At 42.6% G+C, this 17,010-nt stretch overlaps 1 protein-coding gene across 3 annotated transcripts in view; it reads right to left on the reverse strand.

Annotated features, from left to right (window-relative positions):
• Positions 1 to 707: 707 nt before the first annotated feature.
• The window catches only part of smtnb (smoothelin b), a 59,475-nt gene continuing 43,172 nt past the window's right edge, over positions 708 to 17,010 (reverse strand). Inside the window, exons 6-11 of one of the 3 annotated variants that reach the window (XM_079451285.1) lie at positions 14,762 to 14,824; positions 14,609 to 14,672; positions 13,766 to 13,888; positions 13,563 to 13,683; positions 13,130 to 13,281; positions 708 to 2,090 (exon numbers count right to left, since the gene is read on the reverse strand). In XM_079451285.1, coding sequence (XP_079307411.1) covers positions 1,928 to 2,090; positions 13,130 to 13,281; positions 13,563 to 13,683; positions 13,766 to 13,888; positions 14,609 to 14,672; positions 14,762 to 14,824 — 686 coding nt within the window. In that variant the 3' untranslated portion in view covers positions 708 to 1,927. Of the gene's footprint in view, positions 2,091 to 3,981; positions 4,143 to 13,129; positions 13,282 to 13,562; positions 13,684 to 13,765; positions 13,898 to 14,608; positions 14,673 to 14,761; positions 14,825 to 17,010 lie in introns of those variants that run through there. The other 2 variants (XM_079451284.1, XM_079451286.1) reach the window with 2 other exon arrangements.

Raw genomic sequence — 17,010 nt, forward strand, 5'->3', positions numbered from 1 at the left:
CTATTAACTAGTTGTTTATTATCTTGGCTATTATTGGTATATTGGCTGTTTATTAGTACGTATAAAGCATTTATTCTGCATTACCATATTCTACATCCCTAATCCTACCCAATACCTAAACCTAACAACTATCTTACTAACTATAAATAAGTGGTAGTAAATGGTTTGTTAATAGCAAGAATTGGACCTTAAAATAAGGTGTGACCAGATGTTTAACAATAAATATAATTTATATATAAGTATATATATAAGTTAAATATAAGTATTTAACATGTAAATACTTACAGCCTTAAATCCGTTTAATTATTACGATAAAAATTAAGATTTAATAACAAAGTTAATAATAAAATTACGTTGCTGAGGTTAATTTACACCTAATAACTGAACTTAGTTATGGACATAGGTGTCAAGACTCAGGTTTGACTTACCATTTCCAATCACGCTCTCTCGCTTTCACGCACCTTTTCCTTATTTTCTCATTACCTTCCTTTGCTTTATATACTCCTTCAACTGTCCTCTGTACCAACTGTAGTTCGGTAAAAGGCGGATTCGGTATTCATATGTCGCGTCAGAACTACCACACAACCAGAGAAGCTGCAGGCGAAGTGGCATCGTTTTTTCTCTCTAAATATTTTTGGGGGGAGGACCCACTCACATTTGCCCATGGGTAGACCAGATCTGAATTCAGTCATCAATCATAATAAAATATCAGTCAATAAACAAGTTTTTTTATTTAAAAAAAGAAAAAGAAACATGTGTTATGGATGTGACCAAAAAATAAGACATCGTTTTTGTGACATGACAAACTTTGTAGGATTTTTTGTGAATTAAAATGCAGAAACCTGAAGCAGTTATACCCAACAAATGTAGAAGGGATGTCTCGTCATAGAACATAAATGAGTAAATCATTTTATTTTCACGTGCCCATTTATGAGGAATATGTACCATGCACCACAACACAGTCTCATGGGAATTTGTGACATTGTCACAAACTGTAATCTATTCATTCGTGTTTACTGACACGAATTTCCCCCTTTTTTCGTGTCAGCACAACTTCTTTTGAGTCACCCGTGCTGGGTGCTGGGACTTTCAATCTAATGTATTTTAATACGCTGTATCTTTCATATGTATAAATATAAATCAATACAATCTGATGGGAATTCATACCTATTTTACAAGGTGGCTCATTTGTGTGAATTCCTATTTTCTACGATCTCATCGGTATCTTTTGTTTTGATTGGACTTTCCCCTGTGACGTTAGGTTTATGTGCGGGTTAGGGGAACCATTTATCAGTGTTTTTCCACCTTGTGATTTTAGCAAAATTAGCATTTGCAGTTGTGATTTTAGGGTTTGTGGTGAAGTAAGGTGTTGGTTAGCCACATCCTAAAATATGTACGACATATTTTGATTTCAGGTTATGAATATAGAAATGTAAATACACACACAGTCTGTGTATTGAAAGTTGTGCTGAGGAACACAAAAAGAAAGTCGTGCTGAGCGACATTAAAAAAGGTTGTGCTCGTTGACATGAAAAATGGGGATATTTGGGTCCACGAACATGAATTAAAAGATTCCAAAATTTTGTATGTATGCCACGCACTGCCATGAGACTGGGTTGACCATTATGGATGTGACAATCTGGACCGGACTATGAAAAATCATGCACTACAAATAAAACAAATGCTTTAAAAACATGAAGAGATATATCACATGGGTATTTCAACTACCAAATGTTAACATCTGTGGTATCACTACAGTAAGTAACCTTTGGAAAAGCTTTATTTTTTTATTTTAAGGTTGACATTTGACATGGAATTGACAATTTACAGATGACAATATGATCTGAATTAGTATATTTTTATTTTTCATTGAACATTTTTAAATAGAAGTGAGGTGTCTCCTTACAAATTCATCAGAAATGCTGCATCAGAAGTCAGTGTTCTGCTGAGCCCGGGCCTTTGTCATCTCATATTTCCGTAGATGATTGACCAGTGACTGCACATAGGTAAAAACGCATTTGGAGTCTGGTTTCTTACCCATTATCATCATGTCCTCAACCTCCAGTAAAGGCATACAGTTAGCATAGGCCCTAATTTCAAAACAGATAGAGGAAGAAGAATTAAAATAAATTGTGAAACAGTTTATGGGAATTGCATCTGGCATCAGAAGTATGTTTTGAAATCAATATCATGATCATGTCATGGTTCTCGAGTGGTGAGACAAAGATAGAGGACCCAGGTGCAGTACATTTTACATTTATTCATTTTGGCAGACGCTTTTATCAAAGCGACTTTCAAGTAGTTTTTTTACAGTGATACATTACTGCAGAGCAATCAGGGGTAAGGTGCCTTGCTCAAGGGCACTTCAGTCATGACCTGCTGGCCCTGAGATTAGAACCAGCAACCTTTTGATCACAAGCCCAACACTCTAACCACCAGGCCACAGCTGACAGATGGTGACAGATTGGATGTATGTTGTAGTATTTGTGTGCTCAATACACTTCCCCCAGGATTTACGTAACAACATTTATTAGTCGCTTATTGGACAATTCTCCAAAAGAAGCATGCCAGACGTTAATCCAGCGAGAGCGAGAGAAAGAGCACGCCCACACTTAAGCGAGAGAAAATGTATTTGTGTAGGGGGAAAATGCAAGTATTGACTGAAAAAAGTGGCGTAGCACACTTAGCAGGGTTGAACGTACATAAACAACGACCAGGGAAACGTCTCGGAGGGAACGAGACATTGTGTCAAGACTAACAGAAGGGGGTTTGATTTGAGAACCTATTGTCCCCGATTCTACTTTGAAAAGACCAATGAGGCACGCGAGACTGCACCCCGTACATACGTGCCCATTAATTCACCTTTTGGGGCTGAGGAACTTGAGAGGCACTCTCTTTTGCTGATGCGGGCCGGCACAGCGCTCGTGGCATGATGGACACAACGTCTCGTTCCCGAGGTTATATACGTAACGGAGATGTTCCCTTTCTGTCGGCCTCTCGACGTTGTGTCAAGACTGACAGAATGTGGTTCCTGTCGAAAACGCCACGCAACAGTTACTTTGACAACAGTCACTTTGACAACAGTTACCCCCCTAAATCTGAGGTAAGGGTCAGAAAAATCAAACAACTGCGATCATCATATCATGCCACATGCATTGTAATAGTTAGATCAGCCACCCAACAAGAGCGTGCAACTGAAGTCTCATTAAGAGTGGCATGGGTCTTAGGAAAGCACAAGAAACCATTCTCTGACTTGGAGATTGTTAATGAATGCATGAATGAAATAGTAATTGTTCTGTTTGAGTGAACTCATAAAGATGACGTCATACAAAAAATAAACCAAATATCTTTGTCTGACTCCACTGCTGGAAAGCAAACTGAAGTCATGGCTGATGATTTGCTTGATCAAATTAAGTCTGCAATAAAATCCACAAATCCGATTTGGATGAATCCACAGACAACACAGACAACGCACAACTTCTGGTGTTTGTTAGATTTTTTGATGAAGAGAATGTAGAATTCTGTGAAGACACACAAGAGGGGATAATATTTATGAAGCACTGATGCAGATGTCGAGAGACAGAGAGATAGATCTGAAGCATGTTATTTCCATTGCTACAGATGGAGCTCCTTGTATGACTGGAAGAGAGAGAAGATTAGTGGCAAGCTTGAGAGCTCATCACCCTGACCTCATTGCATATCATTGCATTATTCATCAGATGGTTTTGTATGCCAGTCTTGAAGAAAAGTATGCAGAGGTAATGACAACAGTAATGAGACTTGTGAACTTTTTGAGGGCATCGTCTGCTCTGCAGCATCGCTTGTTGCGCTCATTCCTTACAGAGGTGAATGCAGAATTTGATGATTTGCTTCTCCACAACAATGTCCAGTGGCTTAATAAAGGCAAGGTACTGGAGCTCTTCTGGACATTACAGAAGGAGTTGGAAACCTTTGTTGAAAAAACAAAACTGAAGCCCTGAAAATTCGGGCAAACCTTGCACTGCAGGAGTCTCTCTGTGACCCTACCACCTTCTGGACTAAGATGGTCTCTGCAGCAGGTTTCCCTTTCTTGCAGAAGATGGCCCTTCAAATTCTCACTATGTTTCCCTCAACATACTGTTGTCAGTCTGCCCTTTTCAACCCTGAATATGGTGAAAAACAAATACAGGAACAACCTCAGTAATGAACACTTACATCAGTGCCTCCGCCTGGCCCTCACACCTTTTATGCCAAAGTTAAAAGAACTGGTGGCACAAAAAAGGTGTCACTTTTCACACTAATAATGCCAGACCACATCACCTTTTTTACATAATTGAACAGATTTACCGCCTTTTGTGTTAGAGTTCTCTTTTTAGATTTTGACCATCACTTTTCCGGACCCTGAACGTACGGAAAATTTGGTGAGTGGACCGTTTCTAATTGGGTGGACTTAGGTTTCTAATTGGGTACCCCTGCCCTAGGATGACGTAAACGTTGGTAAGTCATGAAATTGAAATATTTCAGTGTGAAATATAACAGTCTGCATAGTGATGGGTTCAGTTATGGTGTTCACGTGCACGTTAAGTTGCTTGGGCTCAGAACCAGGGTCTGCAGGTGATTGTGTGCGATCAGCGCACCGCTGTCCTGCCTTGCGTGCTCGCATAAGATTATCAACCTCTAAAGTGAGTTCAATGAATTGCTCCATGATTTTACCATCATCACGACAAGCTAGATCCGTCTGTAACTCATGAGTTAGTCCTCTCCTGAAGCAAGTCTTCAAAGTGTCACTCACCCAGTTGGTATGAGCCGCTAGTGTAGGGAATGCCAGAGCGTATTCGGCTGCCGTCTTGCTCCTGTGTAAGCTCCAATAACCGTTCGCCAGCTCCCTTTCCATCACTGGGATGATCGAACACTTCTTTAAACTGCTGCAGAAAATAATCATATGTAGGAAATATAGTTCCATCATTATTCCACACAGCTGTAATCCATTCCAGCGCCCTTCCCTTGCATAGAGAGCAAACTAGAGCGATCTTACTCGTATCAGTGGAGTACATAGTGGGTCGCTGATTAATGAAGGAGGAACCTTGGAGAATGAAACCTTAACAGTTCGTAGGATCGCCATCAAACTTCTCTGGCAGAGAGAGACATGGATTCATCTGTGGTGGTGTGCCAACCACGTGGATAATGGTGGCTGGGGCAGGTGGTGAAGACGCCGTGGGCACATGTAAATGAATACCTTGTAGCCCGTTTACCAGTTCCTTCGGGAGACTGAGAGGCGGTTGAGCTGGTGTTGGTGGGCAGCCAGTTGATTGGCTTGAACTGACATAGACGCACATAGGTGAGAGAAAGCAGCTGGATCTAGTGATGGCGAAGTCTTCTGTAATGATTCAACAGGCTGACAGGGATCCATTTGCATGATTTATTAAGAATAGTCGTACAGGCAGGGTCAGACGGGGTAAACATGTGTAACAGGAGTAGACAGACTCGTAAACAGTAGGCAGGCAGAGATCACTCAGAGAACAATGTAACAGACAAGAGTCAGAGGCGGGCAGCAACAGGTCAATAATGAATATCAGACGGGATAATTAACAGACAGTCAGACTAGTAGATAACACAGTCAGACTAGTAGTAATCAAGTAATAGGTAATAGGTAATAGGAAATGTAATTAGTCAGTATTCAGGAGAGGGCTCCCTCCGATGGTCAGAGGTGGGAATAGCGGAGCTCGTCTCTGTTTCAAATTCTACAATAAAGACTACTTCACATGTTGTTCTTGTCCGTAGGTTTATTTCATTATTTTATCAGAAATTAAGCGAATACAGCTGTGCCAGAGTTTCTCGCATTATTAAAGCAATTTAAGCTATGAACAATCCCTTGCCAAAATTAGAGCCTTGAAATCATTATAAATTAAAAAACTAATCATTATTGCAATATCTATGAGAATAGATTCAACTGAAATGAGAATGTCCCTCCGCGGCCACCGTAGGTGGCAATGCCTAATACCAACAAAAAAACCAACAACTGAAAATCACAATAATTATATATTGTGTCTCAACGTTACAGCCAAGGGAAGGATACACAGGATCACACTGTTTACAGCTAAACATTAGAATACAAATCATGAAATGAGAAGTTAGGAAAGGGGGAAGGAGAAGGACAATTTTTATTTAAGCAAGTAATACTGAATTGAGGAATCTTGCATAGTCCCTAATACACTATTATTTATTAGTATTTTAGTATATGTCTGTAATCCAGAAAGGAGCTTGGATGCAGGACTGTTAGATGACTAAGACTTTTTTATTTTTTATTTATTTAATATAATCAACAATTTGATAAATTGTGAAGACTAGTTTCAATTAACTTAACAGAAAGATATGTAAATAAATTATATTTGTTTTCCTAAAAGAACCAATACTTAGCATGAACTAACAAGGTACAATACTTCAGCAACATTAAATGTAATTAACTTTAGTTTCTTTAAAATAATTAACTTCAATTCTTTAAAAAGGTGTTAGCTAATAAATAAACTAATGCCAGTTAATGAGAGTTGCAGGAAATTTTGGATGGCAGGTTAGGCCAGTACGGCGTAGCACCTGGTGCTCCTCTTCCCTGACCTTGCACAGGACCTGTGCAATGAGGCTCACTGGGGGGGAAGGTGTACTTCCGATTGTCCCGTGCGCTAGGGCATCCATGCCGAGGGGGGCCTCGGTCAGGGAGTTCCATAGCGGTTAAAGGGTGGTGTCCAGAGGAGACTAACAGGTCCACCTGTGCCTGCTTGAACTGCACCTAAATGAGCTGCACTGTGCGGGGGTGAAGCCGCCACTCTCTGCGGGGCGTCGACTGACGAGAGAGTGCATCGGCTGTCTGCTTCAGGTCGCCCGGTATGTGTGTGGCTAACATAGACTGAGTCACCTGCTGACTCCAAAGAAGGAGGCGTCAGGCGAGTTGTGATAACTGCCGTGAGCGGATACCGCCCTGGCAGTTGATATACGCCACACCAGTCATGCTGTCCGACCGGTCATGCTGCTTAGCCGTGCTGTCATGGAGACAGAGTCGAGTTCCATGCCGAGATGGATCCATCCTGTGTGTACACAACAGATCTTGCGAGTGTGCCAGTCGTCAAGATAGTGGAGTATGCGCACGCCCTGCTCCCTGATATGCCCATCCCTCGAAACAAACCGCAGGAACGGTCGATGACGAGGGAGGATTGAGACATGAAAGTATGTGTCCTTCAGGTCGATCGCCATGAACCAATACTGATGTGCTTCCCTCGTGCAACATCTTGGCCTGGTGGACCTGCAGGATGACCAAAGGGTGAATAGCCGAGGAAGCCTGACCTGCAGTATTGTAAGCTTTCGACACTAGGGATGCCGAAACCTTACAAGCCTTGGAGGGGAGCCTTGGTCAATCTCTCCAGGTGGCAGCCGTCTGCGGGCACAAATGCACCGCGATGGCATGTTCCACCTGGGGCACATCGACGTAGACCCTAGCTACCCCGTCTTCGAGGGAAGTGAAGGCAACCAAGCTAGTCTGACATGCACACACCGAAAAGGGGGCGTTTTTCAGATCCTATTAAACTGTTCATGCACTTCCGGTAAAAATAGCACCAGGGCAACAAGGCATAGCGTATTCAACCGCGAGCGTTGGGGGAGGGGCGGTGCGTTGTACTGCAGCCCAATACTCATGGCGGCCTGGGAGAGCATGGTTTACATCTCAACGTCCGCTTTATCTTGAGCTCAACCTCCCAGGGGAGGGTGCTCTAAGAAAACATCGGGGACAGATGCCAAGAGGTCGCCTTCCGATGCTGCAGGCAACATATCATCTTCACACACAGTTTCCGAATGCTTGGCTGAGGACGGGTAGGACCGCCTTTTGAGCAACAGTCAGATGAGCGAGTCGGGGATTGAACGGTCCGCAAGCCGGGGGTGACGGATTGAGGCTCACGATTATCCCCATATCACCCTCGCTGCTCGCCGTAGCAGACAAGGTGGTGGCTGATTCCTGAAAGAACGTCTGGATCGCCAATCACCCACAGTGCGGGCATTATGTATCCAAGAACGCCACCTCAACGTGCCCAAGGCCCAGAGACTTGAGGCAGGTCATGTCCATCCCCCACCTCGATGAGTGCGTTTCACCCACGAGCACAGTGGGACATGCTGCGCTGAAGAAATTTGCTCTTTTAGAAAAAAAACACACACTCTGGTTTACTGCCGAGATCGGCATGCAAATTTAATTCGCCAATTTAATTCTCCCATTCTGTTGATACAACGTCGGGAGACAGACAGAAAGGGAACCTCAGTTTACTCCTCGTTGCTATTCATTCTCACAACACATGCACACATCCCATAACCACATAACCTAGGGGCAGAACACAGGACATGCAGGATATAACATCTTCTCCCCCCAGTTTTTAGAACTAAATAAACTTCATGTATAGGAACCAAGTAGTTCCAAGAGATGGTTAACATCAGAGCATGAAAGTCACTAACAAAGTCCTTCAGATTATGTTCCGAGATTCAGCTCGGACCAGCAAACCCTCCGATGGTACCGACTATGGCACATCCTGGTCATTCTGGTTATCAGCAATATCTGGCCGAAGGGGCCACCCTACTGCTGGGAGAGATAGTTGTGGGACCTTCCTGACAGGGGAACCTTGCAAATGCCCAGAAGCCTGGGTTGTGGTGTGCTGAGTAGCTCTGTAATGAACCACCATGTACCCCTGGACCATGTGTGCACGAATGCCATTCTTGAGACTCTGATTGAACCTTTCAACCCCGCTATTTGCCTGGGGATGGTAAAATGCAGCTCAGATATGCTTCTCCCTGGCATGAATTTGAGTTGATAGTCATACTGCCTCAGATGCTCACTCCATCTGTGCAGATGCAAGGCCTCATGTCCTAGAGCTTGATTTTCCGTACGGAGGGTGAAACATCAACCATGCATGCGAGGGCCTCACGTTCACCCACAGAGTAGCGCTGTTCCGTGGGGTCTAAGCTCTGGAGCTTAGGCGAATGCTATTGATTTCTACACCCCATCCTGCGACAGCTATGCTCCCAGGCCCTCTTGCTTTAGTTACTGGCTTAGTGGCACTGTGGCTTGGGAGTACTGAGCCAGGAACCAGAGGTAATAGGCCGTCATGCCCAGGAACGAGGCCACTTGGGAGGCAGAACTGGGCTCTGGGATCCTATGTATCGCCTGGATGTTTTGCAAATGTGCATTTCTCTCCATTTTGCTTGAGGTTACGCGCCATTAGAGCATTGGTTACCCTGCTGAGACGGTCGTTCTGGGTCTGCTTGTTCAACGCACGAAGTCATCCCGATATATTGCCACTCCAGGAATGCCAGCGAAGATTGTGTTCATCACCTTTTGAAAACATCTGGGGCAGAGTTTAGACCAAACGGCATGCTTGTATAACGAAATACCACAGCATGAGTGAGTAACGCAGTAAGGTCTCTGCTAGATGGGTGGAGAGGCACTTGGAGAAAACCTTGGCGCAGAACCAGTTGCGTAAACAACGTAGAACCGTAAAAGTGAGCTGTCAGTTCCTCGACTGGGTAAGGGGTACTTCTCAGGGGTTACCGCCTTATTTACAGAGTGCATACACATACTCATATCACTCCCAATTTATTTTTCGCAAAGACCAGGTTAGAGATCCAGGGAGATCCATTGATTGGCTCGATAATCCCCTTGTCCTGCATCACTTCAAGCTCTGCTGTAACTACCTCCCACAGAGCTAGGGGATTTCTGTGCAGTGTTTGTATGACTGTCAGCACACTGGGGTCAACAAAGGGCCTGTGGGTAAAAGTGCTGAGGCAGCCAAGTCCAATAGTCATTGGGAGTGTTGGCCGCTATAATGGCTTCATCATACAGTATGTCCATTGGATTGGACAGACGAAGAGGGACTCTGTAATAGTGGGTTCCCCTGAGGGTTCTTCATCGGGTGGGCTGCACACACGAGACATGGATCCTGGGCAGTATGATATTTGAAAATGGAATCTGTAAAATAGCATCACCCATTGGGCCAAGGGGGTTCAGACATTTGGCTTTGCTCTAACCAGTGCCACCATTCTTCAAGGGTGAGTTTGAGGGCCAACAATTAATTTCGGCTTGCTGTCTGTGAGGGGATTGACAATGGTACTGAAGTCCTTAATCAATCTACAGTAAAAGCAGTGTTGGGCAGTAGCGTCGCTACAAGTAGTATTTTTCTGAATCATATAGCTTTTCAGTAGCGAAGCTCTTTCGTTGATCAAGTAGTGCGGTAGCGTCCACACAAGCTAAATTTACATATTCCCAAACATTTCTGAAGAACAAGCTCAAATCGGAACACAACTGCTAAGGATCACCGATCCTGGATCAGTAAGAAAGCCACCACCATACATGGACCGGCCGGTGACTTCTTCGTGTTTTACGGCAAACAGCTTTTTGGTGCATACCACCCCCTCCTGCTCCGGATGGTGACATCACAAAATTTTAATTTTAATTATACAGTTTGTCCTACAAATGTACCCGTCTAAATTGAGCATACCCACGCAAACACAGGTGCGTACGCATATGATCACACAATAACGTTTTTTTGTCTGTTTGTTTTTGTTGCCAAATTGGTTTGGAACAGTTATAATAAACAATTATAATTGTTTATTGAATAAACTATTGAACTGAACATGGATATAACACTAATTACACTGGGACTGTTTTGACTGTCAACTTTGTGGTGTAGAAGAATAAAAAACAAATTTTCAAGTCCTCTGGTTTTGGAAATAATTTAAAAGTTGCCTTATTTGTTTGTTATCTGATGCTGGGAAAATGTCTGACAATCTGTTTGAACGAAAGTTTTATTGATTACTGAGATAGCATTGATTTGGAATGAAGTTCATTCATTCATTCATTCATTCATTCAGTTAAATTAAAAAAAAGATTTAAAAAAAGCTTTGATGTAGTAAACTCCTTTTGCCATGTTGCTGTAGCTTAGCTTGCTACATTTCCCAGGGGGGTAGCTTCAGTGCAGTGAAGCCTTATTTAATGTAGAGTAACTGGTAGCTTAGCATTTTTCAAGTAGCTTGCCCAACACGGAGTAAAAGTTTGCAAACCCAAGGAAGCGTTGGAGTTCTTTAATGGTGTTTGGGATGGGCCAGGTTCAAACTGCGGTCACTTTCACCCTCGTCCATTGAAATCCCTTCTTGGGAGATGTTATACCAAAGGAATTGCATGGAGGCCTGGTGAAAGCTGTTTTTCTCTGCTTTTAAGAAGAGTTTATGTTCCCACAGACGCTGGAGGACCTCTGCAACTTGATTGTGTTCTTGGGGATCTGCTGGGGGACTTCAACGTGCACATGGGCGATGATGGAGACACATGGAGAGGCTTTAATTGGGAAGAACGGCCTCCCTGATCTAAACCAGAGTGGTTGTTTGTTGTTGGACTTCTGTGCTAGTCATGGATTGTCTATAACAAACACCATGTTCGAACATAGGGATGCTCATAAGTGTACTTGGTACCAGAGCACCCTTGGCCAAAGGTCAATGATCGATTTTACAATAATTTCATCTGATCTGAGGCCGTATGTTTTGGACACTCGGGTGAAGAGAGAGGCGGAGCTGTCAACTGATCACCATCTGGTGGTGAGTTGGGTCAGGGGTGGGGGAAGATTCTGGACAGACCTGGTAAGCCCAAACGGGTAGTGCAGGGAAATGAGGGAACGTCTGGAGGAGGCCCCTGTCCGACAGACTTTCAACTCACACCTCCGGCGGAGTATGTGCATCCCTGTGGAGGCATTGAACCCGAGTGGATAATGTTCAAAGTTTCCATTGCTGAAGCTGCGGCGAGGAGCTGTGGTCTTAGGGTCTTAGGTGCCTCAAGGGGCAGTAACCCACGAACACCGTGGTGGACACCGGTGGTCAGGGAAGCCGTCCGACTGAAGGAGTTGTTCTGGGATATGTTATCACAGAGGACTCCGGAGGCAGTTGCAGAGTATCGAAGGGCCCGAGGGGCTACAGCCGGGTGTGGGAGAAAGACGTTCGGTCAGCACCAAGGTGCTTCTGGAAAACTGTTAGCCACATCAGGAGGGGGAAGCGGGGAACCATCCAAGCTGTGTACAGTAAGGATGGGACACTGTTGAACTGAGGAGATAACTGAGGAGGCGGTGGAAGGAGCACTTTGAGGAATCCGACTTATACGCCCTCTATGATAGAGGCAGAGCTGGAGGATGATGGGGGATCGTTGTCAATTTTCCAGGTGTTCCTAAGTCCCTGGGATTGATGAGATTCGTCCGGAAATGCTCAAGGCCCTAGGTGTGGAGGGGCTGTCTTACCAGGTGCTTGTAATGGCCAGTGGGAGTGAAGGAAGCCGTCTTCAATTAATTTCCTCTACGAATCCGCACTAGATTATAGGTGCTGCGGCGGTCCAGTTTGGTAAATACCAAGGCTCCTCTCAGCTGTTACAAGGCGGATGGGACGAGGGGAAGTGAGAAGCGAAACTTCACAATGATGGGGTTGAGAGCTCAGAAGTCAATGCAAGGCCGCAAACCCCAGTCCTTCTTGGCCACGAAGAAGGAGCAAGAAACAGCAGGAGAACGAAAAGGGCAAATGTTACCTTGCTTAAGGGCTTTGGAAATATACTCCTTCATGGCCTTCTGTTCGGAGAGTGAGAGAGAAAAGATTTTCCCATGGGGCACTGACAGAAGAGATCCCGGACCTGGTAATATTCCCTTGGAACGTTGGCTGATAGCTTTTCTGGGGTACTTTCAATGGTGGTGGCGCCAATTTCAACCGGTGTTGGCACATTAGATCGTAGCGTAGCCAGGGTTTGGAAAAATGACAGTGAGAAATGAGAAGTCATTAAGACTTTTCTGCTTATTGTTTTTAAGATGTATAAGTAGAAACACTTTTAACCATTGCATATTTTATGCAATAACTTTGTGTTGCTGCACTCTTTTCCTATTGCGTTTTAGACTTTGTTGCCTGGTTTGAATACACTCTGAGTCTCTTTGGGTAAAAGCATCTATTGTACATGTAAAAAAAAACGGAAGCGTATTAAGGCAAATTCAAATTTTTTGTCTGTAATCAACAGCATGCCACAGGGTGGTAGATATATTTCTCATTGTAAAAACAGGATTGGAAACACATGTGCAGAAATGTCTGTAAATTAAACTATACTCACTCTGCTGTGCTAAAGGCCACCTCAAAGTTCTGTCTACGGTTACTGGGACTAAGGCTGGTGTAGTCAAAGGCCTCTGGAAAGAAGTTGTGCACTAGAGCACAGAATGCCATGCCATCACTCCAGCTAGATGAGAAGTTCTGAATGTCCACATTCTTCATGATGTGTGGGAGACGAAGACAAGCAACAGGCATGTTATTGTATAAATATAGAATTTCTTAAAAGGACAGTTCACCCAAAAGTGTCACGTTTGTGTTAAAATCAATGCATTTAAAGGCATTGTTTGGGTTTGGCTATGCAATTTGCAAGTTCCAATGACAATTTTTGTAATTGAGATACTTTTCACTTTGGATTATGCCATGTTTTTGTCAGAGAATAATAATAAATCATAAAGATCATTAAGGTTTGGAGGATTTGATTCTCCAGTAATGCTTACCTCATAGCAATACGTCTTGGATCTGCACCAGTCTAGAAGCATCTGTTTGATGGAGTTTGCACTGGGGACACCATAGCTTGTGGAACGCTGCACCTTGTTTACTTTTGTATTTCCAGAGTTGCTACGTGAACATGACAAAACAGTGAAAAGGTAGTACTGACAACTTAATGTGACCAAATCTTATTAGAAAACCTTGGGCTTACCTTACAGCGTCTTTCTGAAACGTCTCAGCGATGGCCTTTTGTGCATGGGCTGCAGATGTCTTGGGTAGAGTCTGAGCCCTTATTAGCTGAGTTCGTTCTGCCTGTCTGTCAAGAGTTGATGTCCTATTTTCACTATAAGAGTCATTACACTGACAAATGTTATTCTCATGGTCAAAATCACTAGCTGTACTACAAAATACATTTTAAACACAAAAACATATCTCCCAACAAAGCGGTTTTCAATTACTTTAATTATGTATATTCTAAAAGCCAAACATGAAAAATATTAAAAAGCATTCAAATCCCTTTTTAAACCCCATTTTATTTCATATGACAGACACGTGTAAAAAATTTAAGGGAAAGCTAACAGGAATCGGTGCAAGGTGCATCACATGACATAGCAAAATGCAACAGCACAGGGCATTGAATAGGGAAACTAACAAGGGATAATTACACTAGGCAGGTTTGGGGGAACGAAACACTGGTGGGAAGCTAAACAATGAAACGAGAGGGTGGGGCCAAGAGACAAGACAGGAGAATGCATGGCCATCATAAACAAACTATTACAATGCGCTTCAACACAAAACACATGGGGCAGTCATGACCTTGCCACAAGGCTAGAATATCAAAACAAGAAGAGACAGGATCATATCACCCTCCAGGAATTGAAGAAGGTGATTGACAAGCTTAACTTAAACATTCTATTCTAGTCATATCTTTTATCAGAGATTAGTTTTTCTCTTTAGAAGAATATACAACTAAAATATAAAACTCAATTGTAAATTAAATCAATTTGCAATTAGTTATAAAAAGGTTGTCTGGAAAATACTTCCATACACTCACCTTCCAATCTTTTTAGTTGATGTGCTGCTGGAGTAACAGTAGGACTTCGTTTTCACTGTGCCTTCTGATTAGGAAAAAAACAGAAAACAGTGGTTTTAATATGGGGACTGATATATTATTATAGAAAATAACACTTTGAGTGCATAAACCTACTGTCTGACTTTTGAACATAGCTGACTTCCATTATAGTGCTTTGGGAAGTCCTGACAGGGTCATCTAAAAAAAAGACAAACCATGTTACTTTGGCTATAGTTTAGAGCATAGATGCTCTGAGAGTTCAATGTAATAGTGAATTCAAAATGTTTTGGTCAATTTGTAATGTATTATTATTCCATTTTATTTTCGTGTAATTACTTCTGGCTTCGCTACTGTTACTTGCCCTCTGTGCTTTGCACTTCTGCTTTTATGCTTTATCTCATTTAATCACCAGTAGTTCAGCCCAGACTAAACAATTAGGTACCAAAAGTAAAGAATCTTGGAATCACTTCAAAACTTTTGGAATACTAAGCAACCAGTAATTTTTGGGATAGTGGTCTAGCAACCTATTGCTCGTCCTGGCTACCGGTTTAAAACTATGCTTTAGCTCAGTGGTTAGAGCATAGCACTAGCAATGCCAAGGTTGTATGTTCTATTCCACGGGATTGCACATACTTAGAATTTGTATTTGGATAAAAGTGTCTGCCAAATGTGTAAGCCCATATCAGATTCAGGTCACTGATGCTTGCCTACAGGACTATCACTGGTGCTGCACTGGCATACTTTCACACACTCCTACCACCCCATCAAGTACCTGGCATTCAGCAAATGAGCTGCGCCTTGTATTGCTTTCTCATTAGGGCAGTAAATTGCTTTCCCGCTCATTCTCACAACTTCCTGGTGGAACATTCTTCCTAACTCGGTCCGGTCAACCACATCTCTCACAACCTTCAAAAAACGACTTTAAACCCATATCTACTTTGAATACTTGACAGACAAATTAAAAGCACTAACCCTCTCTTTCTCTAAACAGAAGTGGTCTAGCTTTTGTTGAAACTAGTAACTTTGTATTAGCACCTATTGTACTATTGCTCTTGTATGACATATCGCTTATTGCTCCTTGAATTCTTTGTAAGTCGCTTCGTATAAAAGCTTCTGCTAAATAACTTAATGTAAATGTGTCAAACAGGCTAAGGCACTCCCCTCAGAAAGCAGCTGAGCCAAACATAATAAGAATTAGAAATATTCATAGCAGGGCTAACTTGCATACTATTTTCCTCAAGCAATGATTGTTGATGTAAACAAGGAACTGTCCAACATCCTGACTCAACATAAGTCTGTGAATTGGATCATCATAAAGTAAGGAAAAAGCAGTCAGTGCTCCTAAAAAGTGATTTTAATTAACTTTTTAAAAAGCTTGGAAAGCTGAAAGGTTCAGTCAATCCAACATTTATTATTGAATCCTGTCACTGCGGCGCTCTAGCCAGTGAGATGCCTATTAGCATAAAAGGATACGAAAAGAAGTACGGAGTAGGAAGTATGTTTTTACCACATGGAGAAGCTTTCTGACCAATGCTGTCTTGCTTTTTTCCCTCATTTGAGGAACCTGAGGTTCTTAAACTCAAATGTAAGTACTCTAGTTAGTACTTTATTTGTATATATGATGTTGAGGAATGTTTATGTAAATATGGGATAAGTAAATGTGTTAATAGAGGCACTAAGTTTATCTGTTTGTTTGATGCAAAGGTTTCAGCTTACAGCTAGAAGCTCAACTATTGATAGGACCTTGACCAAAAAAAGATTAACAGTCTTCGTTTTGTCCACAACATATTTTTGCCATTTGTGGTTCATTCACAAACTACAGTTCACATTACTGACAGTTACTTGGAAACTCAGATGTGGCCTCATCAACAAGGCACCAAAGTTCTGTTTCATCTTGCTTCTACGTCACTTAAGACTGAACCTTGAGTAATCAAAGACACTGCTACAAAAGTTTGAACCGAACTGTTTGATATTTCCCATGCAACTGAGTGACCCTAAGTACTTTGAAAGTTACTGACTGTATGTTAATTTGGGTTGTAATACACGTGGCTCATTGAAATGTGAAACTCGCTGGTCCCTTAATTATGTAGCATCAAAAACATAATTTTAAAAGCAGGTCTTACAAACAGATTAAAATATGAGCTTGGTATCCTTGACGCTGCATTATTTTGGCATAATAATTTCCTTTCAGTGACTTGGAGACAGTTATTCATGCATTTATCTCCTCAATGCTTGATAACTGCAATGGCTTGTATGCTGGAATGCTCATCGCACTCAGGACTACAGTTGGTACAAACCCTGCAGCTTGATTTTTGACTGGTACAAAAAAGCGGGACCTCATTTCACCCATCAGAGCTTCCCTCCAATGGCTTCTGGTGAAGCAA

The sequence above is a fragment of the Barbatula barbatula genome, assembly GCF_947034865.1.
Source record: "Barbatula barbatula genome assembly, chromosome: 2".
NCBI classification, from domain to species: domain Eukaryota; kingdom Metazoa; phylum Chordata; class Actinopteri; order Cypriniformes; family Nemacheilidae; genus Barbatula; species Barbatula barbatula.